The 18,768-nt window shown below is 39.8% G+C and overlaps 1 protein-coding gene across 2 annotated transcripts in view; it reads right to left on the bottom strand.

The window, feature by feature from the left end:
- The window catches only part of ttll7 (tubulin tyrosine ligase-like family, member 7), a 154,574-nt gene that overhangs the window by 115,883 nt on the left and 19,923 nt on the right, over positions 1–18,768 (bottom strand). For both annotated transcript variants that reach the window (XM_030132505.1, XM_030132506.1), the window contains exons 5-7: positions 16,025–16,092; positions 11,450–11,608; positions 2,194–2,410 (exon numbers count right to left, since the gene is read on the bottom strand). In XM_030132505.1, the coding sequence (XP_029988365.1) occupies positions 2,194–2,410; positions 11,450–11,608; positions 16,025–16,092 (444 nt within the window). The remainder of the gene's footprint in view (positions 1–2,193; positions 2,411–11,449; positions 11,609–16,024; positions 16,093–18,768) is intronic.

Genomic DNA, 18,768 nt, shown 5'->3' with positions numbered 1-18,768 from the left:
GGAACACTTGCGCAAGTTTCAGGAAGCGTGTGAAGGCAGTTATTGAGAAAGAAGGAGGACACATTGAACAAACATTTTCTATTATGTACATTTTCTTGTGACAAATAAATTCTCATGACTTTCAATAAACTAATTGGTCATGAACTGTCTTTCAATCCCTGCCTCAAAATATTGTAAATTTTGCTTCCCCACCCTATATAAAATGTGTCAAAACTTAATGAAGGTGGAAAAATGGCTTCCTAGGGTGAGATGACCTGAGAGCCAATAATGTAGAGAACAACACTGCAATCATCATCAAAGTCTGCAGCATTTGAGATCATAAGAGCCAGAGCAGCAGTGCCCCGTGGTTCCCACAGTGGCTAATACGTCATGGAGGGGTTGACTATAACCAGCTATTGTTATAACCCTTGTTGTGTCCCTCTCTTTAAACACTATCCCTCACAGCTGAAGACAATACATCCTTGTCCTTAGCCTACAAGGTAATAATGCTGTGACCGCAGGCCATTCCAGCCCCTGACGGTTGTCTGGAAGCCCCCCTCTGTGGGACTGAACATCCATCTCCATGGCATGACTCACTCCATCATGTGTCATAGACTCGGTAAGACAATACACACTTGTGTCACTAGAGGGGTCCAGCATGTGTTCATACTGTAGATAAGCATCATACTTGATAGGAAGCTCTGTGTGTGTGTGTGTGTGTGTGTGTACATGAACATCCAATCATCAGCAACAGACTGTGTTTCAGCAGGTGCAGAACCTCAAGGCAAATATGACTGCCTAGATATTACAGGAGACATCTGGCATGTGGACATTTACGCTCAGCTGTGTGCATACAGTATGCCAGCACATGCTGTATGTGTGGCACACACACGTGTGTGTGTGTATGCGCGTGCGTGTGCGCACGCGTGCATGTGTGTGTTTCAACATCTGCATGTGATTGCTATTTGACCACATATAAGAGTATGTGCATTTCTTTATATCATTCATAAGATTTCAGTGTGTTTTTCCAACAGTTTGCGTGTCTAATCTGATTATGTGGTGTTTAACACATCCATGGCTCTGGTTAATGGACGTACACTATGCTGTGGTTCTACTTCTCCACTAACTACCCTGACTGACCACACACTGCATGTACCCTTCAAATATAAAGCCAAGAACAGTTGTGTGTGTGTGTCTATAATTCATCACCAGCCTTGTACACAGATGGTCCTCCGATACAGCCCCGTATACTAACATTAGGTTCAACGACATTTGTGTTTTCACATCCATGTGTGCTTTTTTTTTTTTTTTTTTTTTAACTTCTGTGAAGCACAGTGTAACTTAGCATAAGTGTGACACATAAAAGATTATGATTAATATTATAAGAAGCGCACTCAGAGATTGGAAACTTTCATTAAGGCCATCAGACTACACCCCTTCTTATACACAGAATCAAAGTGTACAGACGCAAAGAGTCAAGTTCTGGTTCCTTTAGAACAGATTTTCACCATGATGGTGAAGTAGGTAGTCGATAGCAGTTGATCACAACCAACTAAATGCTCCCCTCAATGAATACGTAAGTGTGTTTCCAAAAACGTATTTAACGTGTATTTTGAAGGTTTACAATAAAGAAATTATTAACGGATAGGTCAAGTTTTGAAAGAACATCTCAGAATTTTGCAAAAATGTTTTTTCACTCACTTGCATAAACAAAAATAAAAAAACTTTTTAACAATAACTTCTGAAGCCACAAGCATTCAAGTCACATGACTTATCAACATGTCTGGTACAACAGGTACTGTGGACTGATGAGGAGACATTCATGGAAAAAAAAACCATTAAAGTCATTTTAGAGGGAAAACTTTTACATCCTCTACTGTAATTTATTGGAGCCATGTCTAATTTTATGGAAACCAAGCTAATGTTTTTGGTGACACTGTCCCACTGTCTCTCCCATTCCTGTCAATCCAGTTTATCGGTCTGTCCAGTTGTCACCTATTAAGTGTTAAACTGTGGTAGCAGGTTTGAAATAAACATGTGAACGAACGAACTGTCCTCATTGAGGTGAGCCCCCTCGCCCAAAAAAACAAACAGCACCACAACCACATTCACAACTACTAATAAAACCAACAAAAACAGCAACAACAACAATATAATAATAATAATAATAATAATAATAATAATAATAACAACAATAATATGTGTGGGACTTACCAGATTGGCCTCACTGGGTGCATGATACTTTTCTGTGCCCATGCGTACCAGGCCGTCGTTGTAGAGAAAAATGCGAAGCGGGTCACAGGACGTGACAAGGATGTAAATGCGCAGGTCAAACTTGTAGCCCTCCATCAGAAAGGGTTTGTCCAGATACTCCTGAACAATAAAGTGCTCCTGGGCTGGCAGTTTCTCACAGTTACGGATAAGCGAGATCCTGGACAGACAGAAACTTTATTAGCCCTTAGGGAGAGGGATACGGGTGTCATCAGCAGCATAATAAAATATGGCATAGTAAAGACAAAAAAGATAATTAAAAAAATGATAGATGGGAACATAGCAGGTACCATGAACATGACTTATGATATGTTCACTGTAATATGCATGGAATGCAGCTCAAATAAATCATGTAACAGTACACAGATTTTAAAACAATATTACACTAACACTTCCAACAAACCCAGGTCTGTAATGCAGTAGAATGTTTTATGAACTTGTTTAGAGTATGCCACATACTTCATGTGTTATAACTGGTCTAATGTCTGGTTTGGCTCACACAGTTCAAACTGAGTTTCCTGTCAGTAAATTGAAATCAGAGGATGGATGGAATCAAAGAATTTGAACTCTTTAAAAAGTTCTTTAAAAACCACTAATACTGATTATTGATTGTCATAATAACTGATCATCATTTAACTGATTCTTCAATTCATCACCGCAGTCATGTTCAAAATATTGGCATCTCCATATTGATTTTGTTATAAAGTTGAGTATAACATTATGTGAATGTTGTAAATGTTGTAAATGTAGCAGTGAGGGTCAGATTCACTGTGTTTCTACTTTTCACCTGTGGTAGACGCTTTACATGTAAGTAACCAAGCTCAGCACGAGGCCTAGTCTGGGTAGGACAAGCCGTTTTGGCTCTGCAGGGCATCAAGAATTCTGAAAAATTCTTTTTGTCTGTTTGCTGCCTGGCCTCCTAAATAAGACAGCTGAAAAGTAAGTGTACCAAAGCAGACAGGCAGACAAACGCTGGTCTGTCGGAGAAATACTCAGCGAGCATCTGGAGAACATTGTGATTTTCTGAAGCCAAACTTCACTCTGTCTGAATGGCACAGTGCATCAAATGTTGGTGCAGGGTTTTTTCGCTATGGTCAGGTTAATAGGAACAGACATTGTGTTCTGTTTCAACCTCCACTCTAATTCATTTGCTTGGGTCTCATGTCACTGGCACTCAGGCCTTATAGTATGCAGACCATTGCTCACTGGACTCAGGAATGAGGTGCTTTGTGTGCACCCATGTGGCTGTAACACACCAAGGCAGAGGGTGATATTTTCAAATGGAGTGTGTGTGTGAGTGTGTGTGTGTGTGTGTGTGTGTGTGTGGGGGGGGGGGGGGGGGGGGTGTCATGGGGTCATTTTTATCAAACAATCGTCCATTATGTACGACCAACACAACTGGCCTGTATCACCATCATTCATAGTTAAGGCAGACTTGGGCTGTAACTGGTTACATGTAAAGGCAGGAGGGACTCCAGTAACCACTAGCAAGCACACGCACACAAAACACAATATCTGGCTGAGATGTAAAGTTTGGCATATTGGGATGTTGTAATACAAAGTCTCAACAGAGCAAACACTGTTGAGCTGTATGGGCTGTGTAACTGTAGCCATAACAACCAGTATCCTGGGAACAGTGCAGTGCTACAGAGTCATATTGTTATAATTAGCAATGCTGTTCTAGAGCTCAACCTTCAATCCCAAATCCACTTTTTGAAGGTCTTGATCTCAACATGTATTTTTCAGCTTTGTCTCAGTTTTGCACAAAGTCACAACCACAACTGGAAGGACATCACTAAACTACATGTACATTGTCAGATTTATTTGGTAACGTCATCACTGCAGTTGGAAAAAAAAAAATCTCTTTTTAGCTTACCAGTCGACAGGCCGTAAGCTATTGTCGTCATGCGGCATCCGGAGTCTTCGTCGTCTGTCGTCGTCGTCTGTCGTCGTCGTCTGTCGTCATTGGTCGTCGTCCGTTACAAAAATTTCAATCGTCTTCTTCTCCGAAACTACAATTCCGATTAACTTCAAACTTGGTATACAGCGTCTTTATGATAATGTCAACAAAACTTACTGACATTATTTGGATCCGGATCTGATTCTGGATTTGGTGCGACTTTGAAAAATGTCCCCATTATAACAGATAGGAAGTGGATCGATCCAATAACTCAGTAAATATAAATGATATCCAGTGTAAATTTCTACAGTCCAGCCCTGATGGGGAGATGACCAAAACGTAATGGCCACATGCTGATCAGGATCTTCTTCTGGATCCGGGAACTTACGGAAAATTTAACATGGGCTCTTATGGGGAAAAAATGTCAATCATCTTCTTCTCCGAAACTACAGTTCTGATTGACTTCAAACTTGGTATACAGCTTCTTTATGATGATGTCAACATAAGGTATTAAAATTATTTTGATCCAGATCTGATTCTGGATTTGGTGCAACTTTGAAAAATTTTCCCATTATAAGAGACAGGAAGTGGATTGATCCAATAAATCAGTATCAATGATATCAACTTGGAATTTGAATTTTTTACAGATCTGATTGGAATATGACCAAAACATGGGCAATTTCTGTAATATAATGAATAGACATAACTAGGTGATAATAAATGGCATCTGGATACATTTCCTAAAGCTTTTAATTTGGCTGGTAAACTACAGGGCCATTGGTCCTATTTTTTCTTTTAGATGTGAAATTTTATTGTAGTAAGAGTAAGAGAGTAAGAGTAATGTTGCTAATGTAGTCTTGCCTTAAGAGAGGTTGATTGATTCAGGGCATGAGATGACAACTTGATGTTTCTAAATAACATTTTCACAATGTGTATTATATTTTTTTGTAGATCAAACAGGCCCACATAATGTTTTACCATGTCTAGTCCAATTAATTTGAGTGTTGTCTCCATCAGCTTTTCCTACACTAGGTGTTACATAGGCCCTACATAAAACAAAAATACACATCTATCACCTTGAAAAGTTTAAAGTGGCTAGGTATTTTAGTGTAATTTCATATCACATTATATAATTATATTATATAAATCTATATTATTGTAATATTACACATTTATATAGTAAACAGACAGACTTGGTGGCCATAATGTCCTTGGTGTGTGTCTGCTCTAGTCTTGGTTTCCATTTGCTTATAACCTCTCAAAGCCTTGGTCTTGTCTTTCTTGATCATCACAGGGTTTATGTGACTATTCTTAGGATTAGAAGCAGCATCCAACCCAAATTAATGTAGAAGGAACTTGGAACGCATCAGAACTGACTGAAATCACTTTTCTCATATCTAACAGTTGTTCTTCATTCCCAGTGGTTTTATTTACAAAGTTTTGGCTTGAACCTTATTATCTGCTGTGGTATTTTCCAATTTCTGTACACAGATACTGTAAAACACAAAAAAACAGTAGTTAAACAACAATAAAGACACAAATTTCTTAAAAGCTGCTAAAGAGATTGCATTGCATTGCATTTTTCATCAAATATTAGTGTGAATATACAGTAAATTAGGAGCAAGTACCACTTTTCAGTTTGTGATTAATTACAGCACTAATTCAGCACTCCTTCCAAATGTTTAATAAAACCATGGACTGATCTGTCTTAGTGTAATGTAATGTTGCTATGCTTTATCAGTCTACACGTCATCCCCACAACCTGTAACTGGTGTATCGAAGACGAGTGCTTTATTGGCCTATTTATGACAGCATTTCATTAGCCTCACAGCATAATTGCCTAACTCATACACAAATGGACAAAAGTATTGGGAAAACGTTGAATTCAGCTGTTTCTTTTCTAACAAGGGTCTGGGATACAAAACAATAATGACTAATGTGATAATATAGTTTTATATTGTTATAAATATCATTGCATTGGTTAGTTTGGTTTAAATTGCTATCTTTGCTTTCAAAATGCCTTGGAGATGGTTTCTACTTAATTTCTCTAAACATTGGTTTTTTTTTTATCCATGACTACGATTTTAAGTGTTCTACCTCTAAATTTATTTAAAAAAAAAAAAAAAAAAAAAAAAATGTTTTGTGCTCTGAGTAAATAATTTTCTACCACAATTAACCATCTACTTTCTTCACATTTCATTGAGGAAAAAAAAAAAAATTGCCCATTAAACTTTAAGGAAATATTGATTTTTATAAACTATATGGACAAAAATATTGGGAAACATCATGTCTACATCTATAAGATGTCCTGTTTATGATGATTTGAGATAAAAACATCAATATTAACAATCAATATGATATTTATCACAATATAAAACTATACAATTGCTTTTGTCATTACTGTTTTGCAATAGTTAGGCAATTATGCTGTGAGGCTAACGATTTGAACAAACTTGGAGAGGTTGATGGGGAGGCTGACGGACGATGTGAGGGCACCCCCCCACCCACCTACTAACAGGCAAGACAGCAAGCTGAATGATGAGGACAGGGTTAACAGTGTTAGTTAGTTGAGGAGGAGTAGCTGAGGAGAAGATGACATGATTGATGAGCTGGGTGTCAGATAATCACAGCCCACTCTCCCCTGCCTATTTAATTTGGCACCAAAGGGGATCTCGCCTCTTTAAGCCCTGCACGCGCGTTTTATTTTGTTCCCGTTATAACAAGCTGCACTTCAAACACAAACAATAACTTCATTTAGTCGACCGACGGAAAAATAAATTACAGGGGGTAGATATAACTTAATTTCCTGCCGCGTCACACTGCGAAAAGAAAAAAAAAAAAAAGAGGAAAAAAATCTAATCTTGTGAGCCGCCCGCCATTGAGTGGTCGAACTAAACTCATCATCTTTCATTTTCTTAATGTATTGCAATAATTCAGCCTTTGCTCCCTTTTATTCTTTAATAAATAAGGGCTTAGTGCAGCAAGGAGTTCTAAGTAATGCTCACGTTAGAGCAGAAAGGACAAATTCAAAGAGAATTAGAGTGAGAGGTGAGGCACACTGAATTACTCCTACTTCAATATCCCCACCTATTGGCACCGTTGTTAAATGCAATATAAGGGAGTTCTGCATGCACTTCAGGGTTAACACTTTCAAAGAATGAAAATTAAACAGAATACTTGAAGAATCTGTCACAATCTGAGCAACATTTCAGCAAACTCATATTCAGTTTGGCCTAACTAAGTTTGTGTTTAACTTTATGAAAGAGAATTATTAGTAAAGGCAACAACACTTGAATGAATGAAACTGAAACCACTGGGAATGACTGTGGGCCGTCTTATACGGTGGTTGTATGCTCATAAATCCAACATGAGAATCAGCATTACTGTACTGAATTATAATCAGTAATTAGTGTGCTGTTGACTTATTTTTTTAAATAAAATAAACTGTTAAAAAAAAAATTAAGGCCCACATTTTGCAGCAGAAATATTTTCATGAAAATGCTCGTTCCAACTACATAATCCTGTGCTGATATATCTCAGTGAGTCCGTCTATCACTTGTCGACTTCATTCAAACCTGAGAGTCACCTCAAGGCAAGATAGACCTGTCTAAACCAGACCAGACACAAAAAGTCTCTCCTTCATAGTCAAATGGTGCCTCCCTAACCATGAGCCTGTTTACATGACCATAAAACTTCATTAACAGTTAGAAACCAGATAATTGTAATAATCAGATCTGAAAAAATAAGAAATGTGATAATCGAAAACCCTGGTTTAGACGCTCCAGTCGATTATTAGATTTCTTTTGGAGTACGTACGTACTAGGGGTGCAACGGTACATGTTATACCATTCGGTACGCCCCTAGCGGTTCAATACAAGCATGTATTGTGGTACTGCTCATTTGTCATTTTCAAATGACATTTCTGGACAACTCGCATTTATATTAGAGCTTTACAAGATGACTGACTTACGGAATTCTATGGTCATTCGTTGGAGCCGGACACTGAGCCCGGCTAGAGCCAGCTGGGTGCAGCATACCACCGGGGCTCTGACCAGCTGTGCGCTGCACCCCAGCCCGTTTGACTTAAATGGAACTCTGATCCAGTTCCGAGTAAGGGCCCATTTATGCTCTACATTAAAGACCCAGACAGATACAAACGGAGCGTTCTGTCTGTCCCCTACACAGTTTACATAGGTAATTCTGTCAGTTTCCGGGAGCTTGCGGATGTGTACCCAGACGGAGAATACGGAGCAGTACCACCAGGAACCGTGGAGGCAGTGTTGAGATTTGAACAGAATAATTTCCATAAATAGTGGAACTTTTCAAAATGCGACTGTGTGAGTTAGTGGAAAACGACTGACATATTTATGACAGCTACCCTTCTCAAAATCAACATTAGTATCCACATTAGTAAAACTATTATTGCCATGTTTGTTATTATTGACTTTCTTCTTCTCAAAAAACTTTACTCTTCCTCACGGAATTTGACCAGTATAGTAATTAAGAGCAGTGCCCTCTGGTGGATGGTGAAAAACACTCATTTCAACGCACAGGACACATGGTAGTATGAAGGCAGTGACACATGACAATGTTAGAAACAGACTACCTATTTACGTACGTAAAGTGAACATAACATGTGAACATAAACCGTAAGGCTCTCCATCAGCTCCTATGTCTCGGCGCACAGCCGGGCTCTGCGTCCAAACCATACTGTGAACCATGACTCAAGAACCGCAATATGTACCGAACCGTGGATTACCTGTACCATTACATCCCTAGTACATACATGATGATGGTAGACTCAAACTCCCCGATATATTATCTTCCACTCATGTTTGACTATGTAACTTCCATTTTCTACAGTTGTAATTGTTTACATATGTAAAGATGTAAAAGAAAGAAATGAATCGGAATAACCTGCATACTTGCAGGAAGACATCGGAGTATTGAGGAGAAATCCTGGGGTGTTAATCTGAGTTCTCATGATCAGATTACTGCTGTATACCTTTTACGTAATCATTTGAATAATCTGACAACTTCGGAAACAGGATAATGATCGGAGTATTAGCGTGGATGTAAATGGGATCCATGCTACTCCTGACATTTAAATTCTCTCCTTCAAACTGAGTCTTTCTTAGTCATTGGTCAGACATCAGACAGCACCCAATTTTGCTGACATTTACTGACTTTAAAGGAAAATAATATCCCAAAAGACAAAAATTGTTTTGATATTCAGTTCAACATTTACTGATTCATTTTGAGTGATTCAGATTTACTTATTTAGGTTTTTGTTTGTCTTGTTTGTTCACTTCCAGTTTTAAAGTTTCTAATAAAGGGAGAGAAAGTTCAATTGAGATATGCATGATGGACTTTTCTTTGTCAAAATTGGAATGATATTGTCTAATCAGTCATCCTCCTGCTTCAAACTGCTGTTATTGAAAGTCCACTACCATTTGAGCTTTGCTAAAAATTGTTGTGGTTTTAATTCCCGAACATCATGAGATAAGGGAACTGAAATCAAGACTTCAACACTTCAGTGAGCATCACTAAGATCCATTTCTTGTCAAAGTAACAACAAATCTAAAAGTTAATTCAACACATTAAATTTTATGGAATTCCCAAAACTGCCAACACCAAATTACAGTGGGCATTAACTTTTACTGAACAATTTATTATCAGAATGAATCCATCTATAACCTTGATTCACATGTACCGAGCAGTGCTGTGGTGGCAACAGAGTGAGCAGAGCAGCCAAAATGTCCCTGCTCACTCAGGGAAAGTTCCAAATTAGAGCAACTCCTGGGAGGAGATATCATCCCTCAGGGGTTCTCTGGCTCTGCCCAAGGGAATCCTCACAGTCCCTACCTTGAAGAGGAGGCAGATAGAAAGCACTTGTACTCGATGACGAAAGCAGCTCAACTGTCTCCAAAAACAAAACTTCCTAAACCTCCTCATTTTCAGAGGAGTTAATTCAAGAAATAATCACAGAAATAATTATTGATAGTAATACACTGGTCTCCTGAGTTCAAGTCAGTACTATAGTATAAGCCTAACAGTAGTTTATTTATACACATACTATACCTCTAATGAAGAGTCATATATTGCACTGAACACTGGAACATAGAAGTGAAAATACAGCATTTGTTTGCTTTTAAGGCTTTTCTTTTTTATTTAAGCACTAGAGCTTTGTAAATTTATTCTAAGAAATAGACTTAAGATAAATATACAAATCTTATTGCTGGAATATACAAGAACATGACTTCTCTTGACAAATATGTGGCGATAGGGACAAATACGCTATCTGTTTTATCCAGGTGTGTTTATTCAGGTGAATGGAGACAATGAATATGAGCAATTGCCATTATTTCAAGTAATATGGTGATAGGACTGTTATGTAATACTTTTGACAGACCCAGGTTTGACTATGAACTTCATGAGTGTAAGCTGTTGTGTTCAAAATCTGCCATTTTGTTAAAACTTATTTTCTCACTATAGCTTTTTTGCCATTGTCAACAAAAACAAAACATGTTTAGCTTTACAAAAGCTGCACTGATTGCTGGGATTATACAAATGATTGCTTTAGGTTGTACAGGTTCGCTAGATCTTGTAAGGAATGTGTGCAGTTTAGGAAGAACTGGGATTTGGTGTTCATTAGGAGAGTCACCTGTCAGGAGAGCGAAAACAAACCGTGGTGGTTTGCTAGTATGCAGTATGCATTCAGGTATCTCAACCTGCCTGTATTGTGATAAAGAGATGCTGTAGAGAGACAGGCTTCCCTGCAGCAGACATCTTGGTCCATTTTCTAGTCTGACTAGTCTCTGCTGATGGGGCCTCATAAACGAATCCAATAATCACATGCAGAGACCTTCAGGGGAGGAACTACAGTAACTGCCAGGGTCCATGTGTGTATTATATGTGTATGTGTGTGTGTGTGTGTGTGTGTGTGTGTGTGTGTGTGTCCTCCACTGGCAGTGATAACTTCTGATTTATGAAGAGTGTGGCCATCGAGGACAATGAGGCCAACAATGAGATTCAGCACACCCTATCAGCTCAAATACTCAATCTGGTCCCAGCCATAATGCCAGATCCACAGACACTCATGTCAGGGTCACAAAGCTCTTACTGACTTGTTTTGTTGTGCTTGTCCTCTAGCTGCTCTGCCTCTAATTCCCTTGTTCCTCACTCACTTCCTCTCTCCCTCAGTCTTCTGTAGTCACTCTATCCTCATCCTTCTGCCAGCTTGGTAGCTTGTGTGTGTTAGAATGCTCTGGGGTACTTGTTACCACCCTCTTGACCTACCCGTGACCCATGGCTCCATTGGCAGGTTTGACAATAAAGGTCTTCTGCTTGCGTTTCCTGCGTAGCTCTTTGACATAGTTCTGGAACTGAGTATACTCGGCAGGGAAGATCCACGTTTTGGGTATGAAGCTGTACTCTTGAGGCTGGCACTTGATCATTCTGGAGAGACAAAGATGGAATGGATGGTGATGGAAGGATGTGATAAAACACCTTAGGCCTCTTTCTCAACAGCAACAATTCATTCTTTAAGATTTAACTTAATGTCATCAGTCTTGTGATTAGTCCCAAGGTGTTGGACACAGCGTTAAAAACAGCTTTGTTCCTGTTACCATTACTGAGCTCAATAAGAAATAGTGACATGGCACTTTATTTACTTATTTTAGTTATTTATCCTATTTCTTTGCTGTATTTATTATTATTGTGACTCTAATTTTAAAATTTTATGTTCTTATTAGAGATCGACCGATATGGGTTTTTCAGGGCCGATACAGATACCGATTAATAGTAGTTAGAAGAGGCCGATAACCGATATTTAGAGCCGATATTCATTTGCAGTAAAAGTGTAAAAATTGGCATGAAAAATTTTGAATAATGCAAACACTGAACTTCGTTTAAATGCCTAAAGCATGTTTATTTAATCAAACAAATAGAAAATAATAGCTCCAGAAGGGCATGGATTTCCTAGACTCAGAAGCATCTCTTATAAAGTTGAATAAAAGCTTAAATAAATAGCTCCCTTAAATTTTTCCACAGTAAATAAAGTAAAATTTAAATATAACTATAATGACTTATCTTTGTTTTAAGTTCAAACAACAAAAATACAGGGAGACTCTTGTAAACTCTTGGGCCACATGCTGACATATGCTCAATTCATCATGCTTCATTTATGACAGCATTTAGGAAGCCTTAAGTTGATTTCATTATTAAATTTTATATTTTACCATGCGATAGCAGGGACCCTGTCATTCAAAACTATGTTGCTACATTATTAATGATTAATATGACAAAAGCTACATAAAAAAGTATAATAGTTGCTTTGAGTGCAGTTAAACTCCTGACAGAACACAAACAGCCTTTAGGGCTTTAATGAGCACACACAGGATTTAAAATGTTCCACCATGTTCAGATAAATCACTTCTGAATTTGACTCTGTCTCATCTTCACTTTAATTTTCAGATCATAGGACTAGAAAGCTCACAGCAACATTAGTAGTTGTGAGTTGTAGAGTTCTTCATGTGACTTTAACACAAACACACACTATTACATTACATACCAACACAGTCTCATCCCAAATAGTCAGAAACCGACGCATGCGGTCAGAGCCCCATAGCAGCACTATTTGACACGGGGTGGGGGGTGGGGGGGTGTACTCCTTCCGCATTGAAATGCGACGCGGAAGGACTACAAACCACGGAGAGGTGAAGTTTTCTGGTGTGAGAAGCTCCGGAGAGAAAACACACAAAGGTAAATGCAGAAAACTCTTCTGAAACTGTACTAAACATCCCTGTGCTCTACATCTGACAACTACTACTAATGTTTCAGAAGAACATCAGAGCAGAGTAAACATTAGCGGCAGCTCTGCTAACTCAGATTACCTCCTGACGTGTGTGAATTAGTTAAAATAAGACTGTAGATTATATGGAGATGGAAACAGTCTGTGATAGAAAAGCATGTGTGTAGGATTAAGAGAGAGCGCCTAAAAAACTCAGTTCACTTGTTTTAGGGAAGCACGCTGAGGTGGAGTCTGATGAGCTTTTACCAGAGCATTAGTTCATCAGTCTGGCTCTAAACGCTCTGCACACTATGTAGAGTAAATGGAAAAAATGTATGTAGAACACAGTCTCATCCCAAGTCAGTCCCAGTCTGTGTGTGTGAGGACAGCTTCCGCGTCAACCAATCAGAGGGCAGAGAGAGAGAGAGAGAGGGGCGCGGCTGCATCTGAGCCAAAATAACCCAGTTTTAAACTGATTTCTTAGTATTGGTCTGTCAGATGAAAAAAAAGGCCGATACCGATATACGTCAAATTTCCAAATATCGGCGCCGATAATCGGCCGGGCCGATAATCGGTCGACCTCTAGTTCTTATCCTGGTTTTTATCCCAGAGGCTGTTTTTATCTTCTTGAGGTTTTTTTTTATTATGTTTTATTGCATCTTGTTTTTATTTATTTATTTTATTGTTTTACTTATCTATGCTGCTATACTGTTGAATGGTGGAACACTGAGCACCTTTTGTCTTAACACTCGACTGCTGAACAGGTTCAGTGTGTGTTCTGTTGTTGTACTGCCAAAAGCAATCACTATGTCTGCAAAACAAATCTACAATCGGGTATAAATAAAGTAACCTTGAACCTTGTGGTTTTAAGTTGTAAAATCTAAAGTTCATTTTTTTTATGTTTAAGATGGACTATACAGTATACTTTCACAAAAGTATACAATTTCCAGAAAAACAATCACAAATGGGCAGAAAAGGAGCATCTACTGCACTGCATCTAGAAATACAAACGGACATTATATTACACGAGGACAAAGATTTATATCAATTCTATGTAGAAATGCTGTTGAGTTCTCTAGATCTGACCTCACCTCAAATGAACTGAAAGATGGTAGAAACCTCTGCCATGATCAAGACAGGTACTCATTCCAAATTGTTTTCACGAAAAGTAGATAACAGATGCTAACTTGTCAAAGCTGAAAAGGATCATACAGACTGTTATGAGTGAAAGGTGCAAAAGTTGTATCTGTGACGGTCCTGGACTACGTCTATAGCTGTGACGGTCCTGGGCTATGTCGGTATCTGTGACAGTCCCGGACTACATTGGTATCTGTGATGGTCCTGGACTACGTCAGTACCTGTGACGGTTTTGGACTACATTGCTATCTGTGACGGTCCTGGACTACATCGTTATCTGTGACAGTCCTGGACTACATCGTTATCTGTGACAGTCCTGGACTACATCGTTATCTGTGACAGTCCTGGACTCCGTCGGTATCTGTGACGGTCCTGGACTACATCGTTATCTGTGACGGTCCTGGACTACGTCTGTGGCGGTCCTGGACTACGTCTGTGACGGTTCTGTACTATGTCTGTATCTGTGACGGTCTTGGACTTCGTTGGTATCAGTGACGGTTCTGGACTACGCCTGTATCTGTGACGGTCCTGGACTACGTCAGTATCTGTGACGGTCCTGGACTACGTCTGTATCTGTGACGGTCCTGGACTACGTCAGTACCTGTGACGGTCTTGGACTACATCATTATCTGTGACGGTCCTGGACTGCGTGAGTACCTGTGACGGTCTTGGACTACATCATTATCTGTGACAGTCCTGGACTACATCAGTATCTGTGATGGTCCTGGACTATGTCTGTATTTGTGACGGTCCTGAACTACGTCGGTATATGTGACGGTCCTGGACTACGTCGGTATATGTGACGGTCCTGGACTACATCGTTATCTGTGACGGTCCTGGACTACATCTGTATCTGTGACGGTCCTGGACTACATCTGTATCTGTGACAGTTCTGGACTGTGTCTGTATCTGTGACGGTCCTGGACTACGTTGATATCTGTGACAGTTCTGGACTACATCTGTATCTGTGACGGTCCTGGACTACATCTGTATCTGTGACAGTTCTGGACTGTGTCTGTATCTGTGACGGTCCTGGACTACGTTGATATCTGTGACAGTTCTGGACTACATCTGTATCTGTGACGGTCCTGGACTACATCTGTATCTGTGACAGTTCTGGACTGTGTCTGTATCTGTGACGGTCCTGGACTACGTTGATATCTGTGACAGTTCTGGACTACATCTGTATCTGTGACGGTCCTGGACTACATCTGTATCTGTGATGGTCTGGGGCTGCATCAGTACCCATACAGCTGACCTGCATATGTGTGAAGGTATCATCGATGTGAAGGCACAGATTGAATTTTACAGACATATGCTGCATTAAGTCAATATCTTTTTGTTTTCAGCAGGATTCTGTAGTAGTTCCCACAGAGTGGCTTTATGGTAACAGAGTGCTGGTGCTAGACTGTACTGCCTGTTGTCCTCATCTGTCTCCTAATGACAAAGTATGGACATCATGAAGAGGAGAATCAGACTATATACTGCCACTATAGACTGCTGAGTAGCTCAAGTCTTGGAAATAACATGAATGAAAAAGCATCACACTTCCAAAAGTGGAAAAAATATGTGCCTTCAGATCACTAAACATTAAAAGTAAAAAGGTAACAATGTTGTGTGTTGCAGGCATCAAAAATAAATTTGCAAAATACAATTGAAGTTGTTCAGTGAAAAAGATGTAACTTTTTTTTTTCTTTTTCTTCCTGTTGTCATTGATTAAAGGTTCAAACAAATAAACAAATCACAGAATTTAATTATTAGAGTTTTAGAAAATTCCTCAACTTTTCTGGAAATGGGCTTTTAGCTTATTTGGCTGATAGTTGTGAAGTGCTACAAGTATTCATTTGTAATTTCTCAGAGTGCCAGCTGGCTGAATCCTTGGCTCAAAAGCTGAAACGCTCTTCTTCTTGCACATCTGCAGCCAAACCAAACTTCAGGAGACTTACTTGGACATGTTTCTTGCTAGGCAGTCTTTCCGGCAGATTTCGCCCATGCCTGGGAAATGGTTAATTCTCTGCAGAGGGGACAGGCAGACATAATAATGTTGTTAGGACCATTACGCCACTCAATTTCACCCCCGCCCCTTCATAAAAATGAGCATATTAAAGGCAGCAACCTGAAGTGAGCGTACAATGTTCTGACATTTATGCCCAATTACAGACTCAAAACAAAAAGGTGACGCTGAGACCTTTCTCAACCCTTATTTAGTTTACCGTGTTTTTTTTATGTTTTAAAGGTTGGGGAGGGAAGAGGCGAAGAGAAAAAAAAACGATCAATCTCAACTCCGAGGGGCCGAGGTAATTGGTTCTGCATCGCAAGCTCCTGCAGTGACAGTTGAATGAATTGCTCTGAATGCGCTGAAAGGGGGGTGGGGGTTAAAAGAAAAAAAAATCTCTGAGTTTTCTGTGTTCTTTGACCAAATGAGCCTGAACAGGGGCGTTAATTAGGCTCGTATGAACTGAAACTTGACAGCAAACTCTCACAGTACATCACTGAGAGGAAAAAGGAAAAAAATTAAAGGAGGGAGAGAGGGAGAGATGAGGGGGAAAAACAAGAATGCAGAGTGTAAAAGGAATCCGTGATTATTATCCAAACGAGACAGACGTAATTAGGGATTCGGAAGAGATTGCACAATTACACCAATGCTGCGAGACAACGTGGCTCGTGAGGGGAAATCAAAACCAATTGTTGAGGGACTTCTACTTTTCTTTTGAGAAATGATCTAATGAAACACCACCACAGTGCAAGGGACAAAGCGAAAACAATCGACGGTAAATCAGCACTTCTATGTGAAACATTAGCCACATTGCTCCATGTTAAGCTGTTACAGGATTTGTAATATTCAATCTACTTAACTGAACTCTCGCTGCCCCTATTCTAACAAGCCATAGTCTCTCTGACTAGTCTGTGATTTAATCGATCATTAGTGCCCGGTCTAATCAAATAAGTATGCCGGAAGATAGATGGCGAATGCCCCGAGCCAAGGGGGAGCCGCGGAGTTCACTCAGCAGGACAGGGAGGTCAAACAGAGGTAAGACGGCTAGATGGCTAGTACAATCCAACTCAGGGCAACCCTTCTTGTTTAAGCCCTTCTTATCAACATCACCAGTGACATCTGAAACCCCCTCCACTCACAACTTGTCCATCCACCTGTCAGTCTTCTCATCTGTCTCCATGTAAACTCCTGTTGCTCCTGCTCCCTTGGACTCTCTTGGTCCATCCATCTTTCCTGTTCTCTGCCTTTGTTTTTTTCATCTAATTATATTTTATTTTAACCGGTTCCAGGATTGCATTGTAATTAATCTTACACTGCTTTCTAATGCAACATCTATCCTAAAATTTTCCACTACTGCATCCTCCTCTCATTTCTTTTCGTCTTCACTTCCACTGATAGAAGGTGAGGCAAGTAAGTAAAGCTGGGTGATGTGGAAGCCCTTTATTTGGCCTGTTCCAAAGTGCTTGAAGGTAGGATGTATCTCACCTGGAGTTAACTACATTCCACCTCAAAGCAAACCAGACAATCCAAGTTGAACAGAAACAACAAATATGGAGGACCACAGATCTAAGCTCGTATTTGCTTTCTAACTGAAGAGGCATTTGGACTGTCAACAGCACAGTATTCTCACATATACAAAGAAGATGGAAGAGGTGAAACGACGGATGAGGTAATTATCCATTGTCAAGTTTTTTTTTCATTGTTGCATCGACACCACATTGTTGATTTGCAGTGAGGTTGGGGTAGTTCAATCTGGCCCCACTTTGCAATGAGGACCTCCGGCTTCGATGGACGTTCCAATGCATTTTACTGAGTTGGACGTCTGCAACTTCCCACCTTCCAGCACTTTGGAACAGGCACTACGTTTTAAAGGTGAGGGAGACTTTCGTGACCAATTTTCCATCGAATCTGTAAAACCTCAGTCATATCCTCAGTATCATGAATCTGTAAGTCTTTCCGTGATTACTCACCTGAATCTCTTGCATTACGGTGAACAATTTCAAAGTGCCATCCACCATAAACAGCCCATGTGTTTACAAACAAGCCAGGAGGTCACTCGGGCATCTTCGGAATTTTGTTGCGACGTGCATTGTGGGAAGTGAAGGCTCGTGCAGCCACCTGACAGCAGCAGGTGGAACAGACACGATCGGAAACGGCAGGAACTCCCTTCCTTCTATGCATATTCCTACAGCCGTTTCCGCATGTTTGTTTCATCCATATAATACGATACGGTCGTGCTGCCACTGTCAAATGGCTGCACAAACTTCTGTTTCCCACAATGCACGTTGCGACAAAATTCCAAAGATGCCCGAGTGACCTCCCAGATCGGTTTGTAAACACACGGTTTGTTAATAGTGGATGGCACTTCGAAATTGTTCACCGTAATGCAAGAGATTCAGGTGAGTAATCACAGAAAGACTTACAGATTCGTGATACTTAGGCTATGACTGAGGTTTGACAGATTTGATGAAAAATTGGTCACGAAAGTCTCCAGCACCTTTAAAGTTTAAAATGGTGCAGCAAGAAACTAGGATACCTTTCCCTTTAATACCCTCCGGCATTACACCTATTTCATTCCCCACTACTTTCCATGTTCTTCCCCATTCTTTTCTTCTGTTTTCATACTCTTCCATTCAACTGATAATGGATGGAGTAGATGAATAAGATGAATAATATTTTGGTGCTGATAATCTC

Source organism: Sphaeramia orbicularis, chromosome 4, assembly GCF_902148855.1.
Source record: "Sphaeramia orbicularis chromosome 4, fSphaOr1.1, whole genome shotgun sequence".
Lineage (NCBI taxonomy): Eukaryota > Metazoa > Chordata > Actinopteri > Kurtiformes > Apogonidae > Sphaeramia > Sphaeramia orbicularis.
Note: the sequence above shows the minus strand (reverse complement) of the source record. Positions and strands in the feature narration are given on the sequence as shown.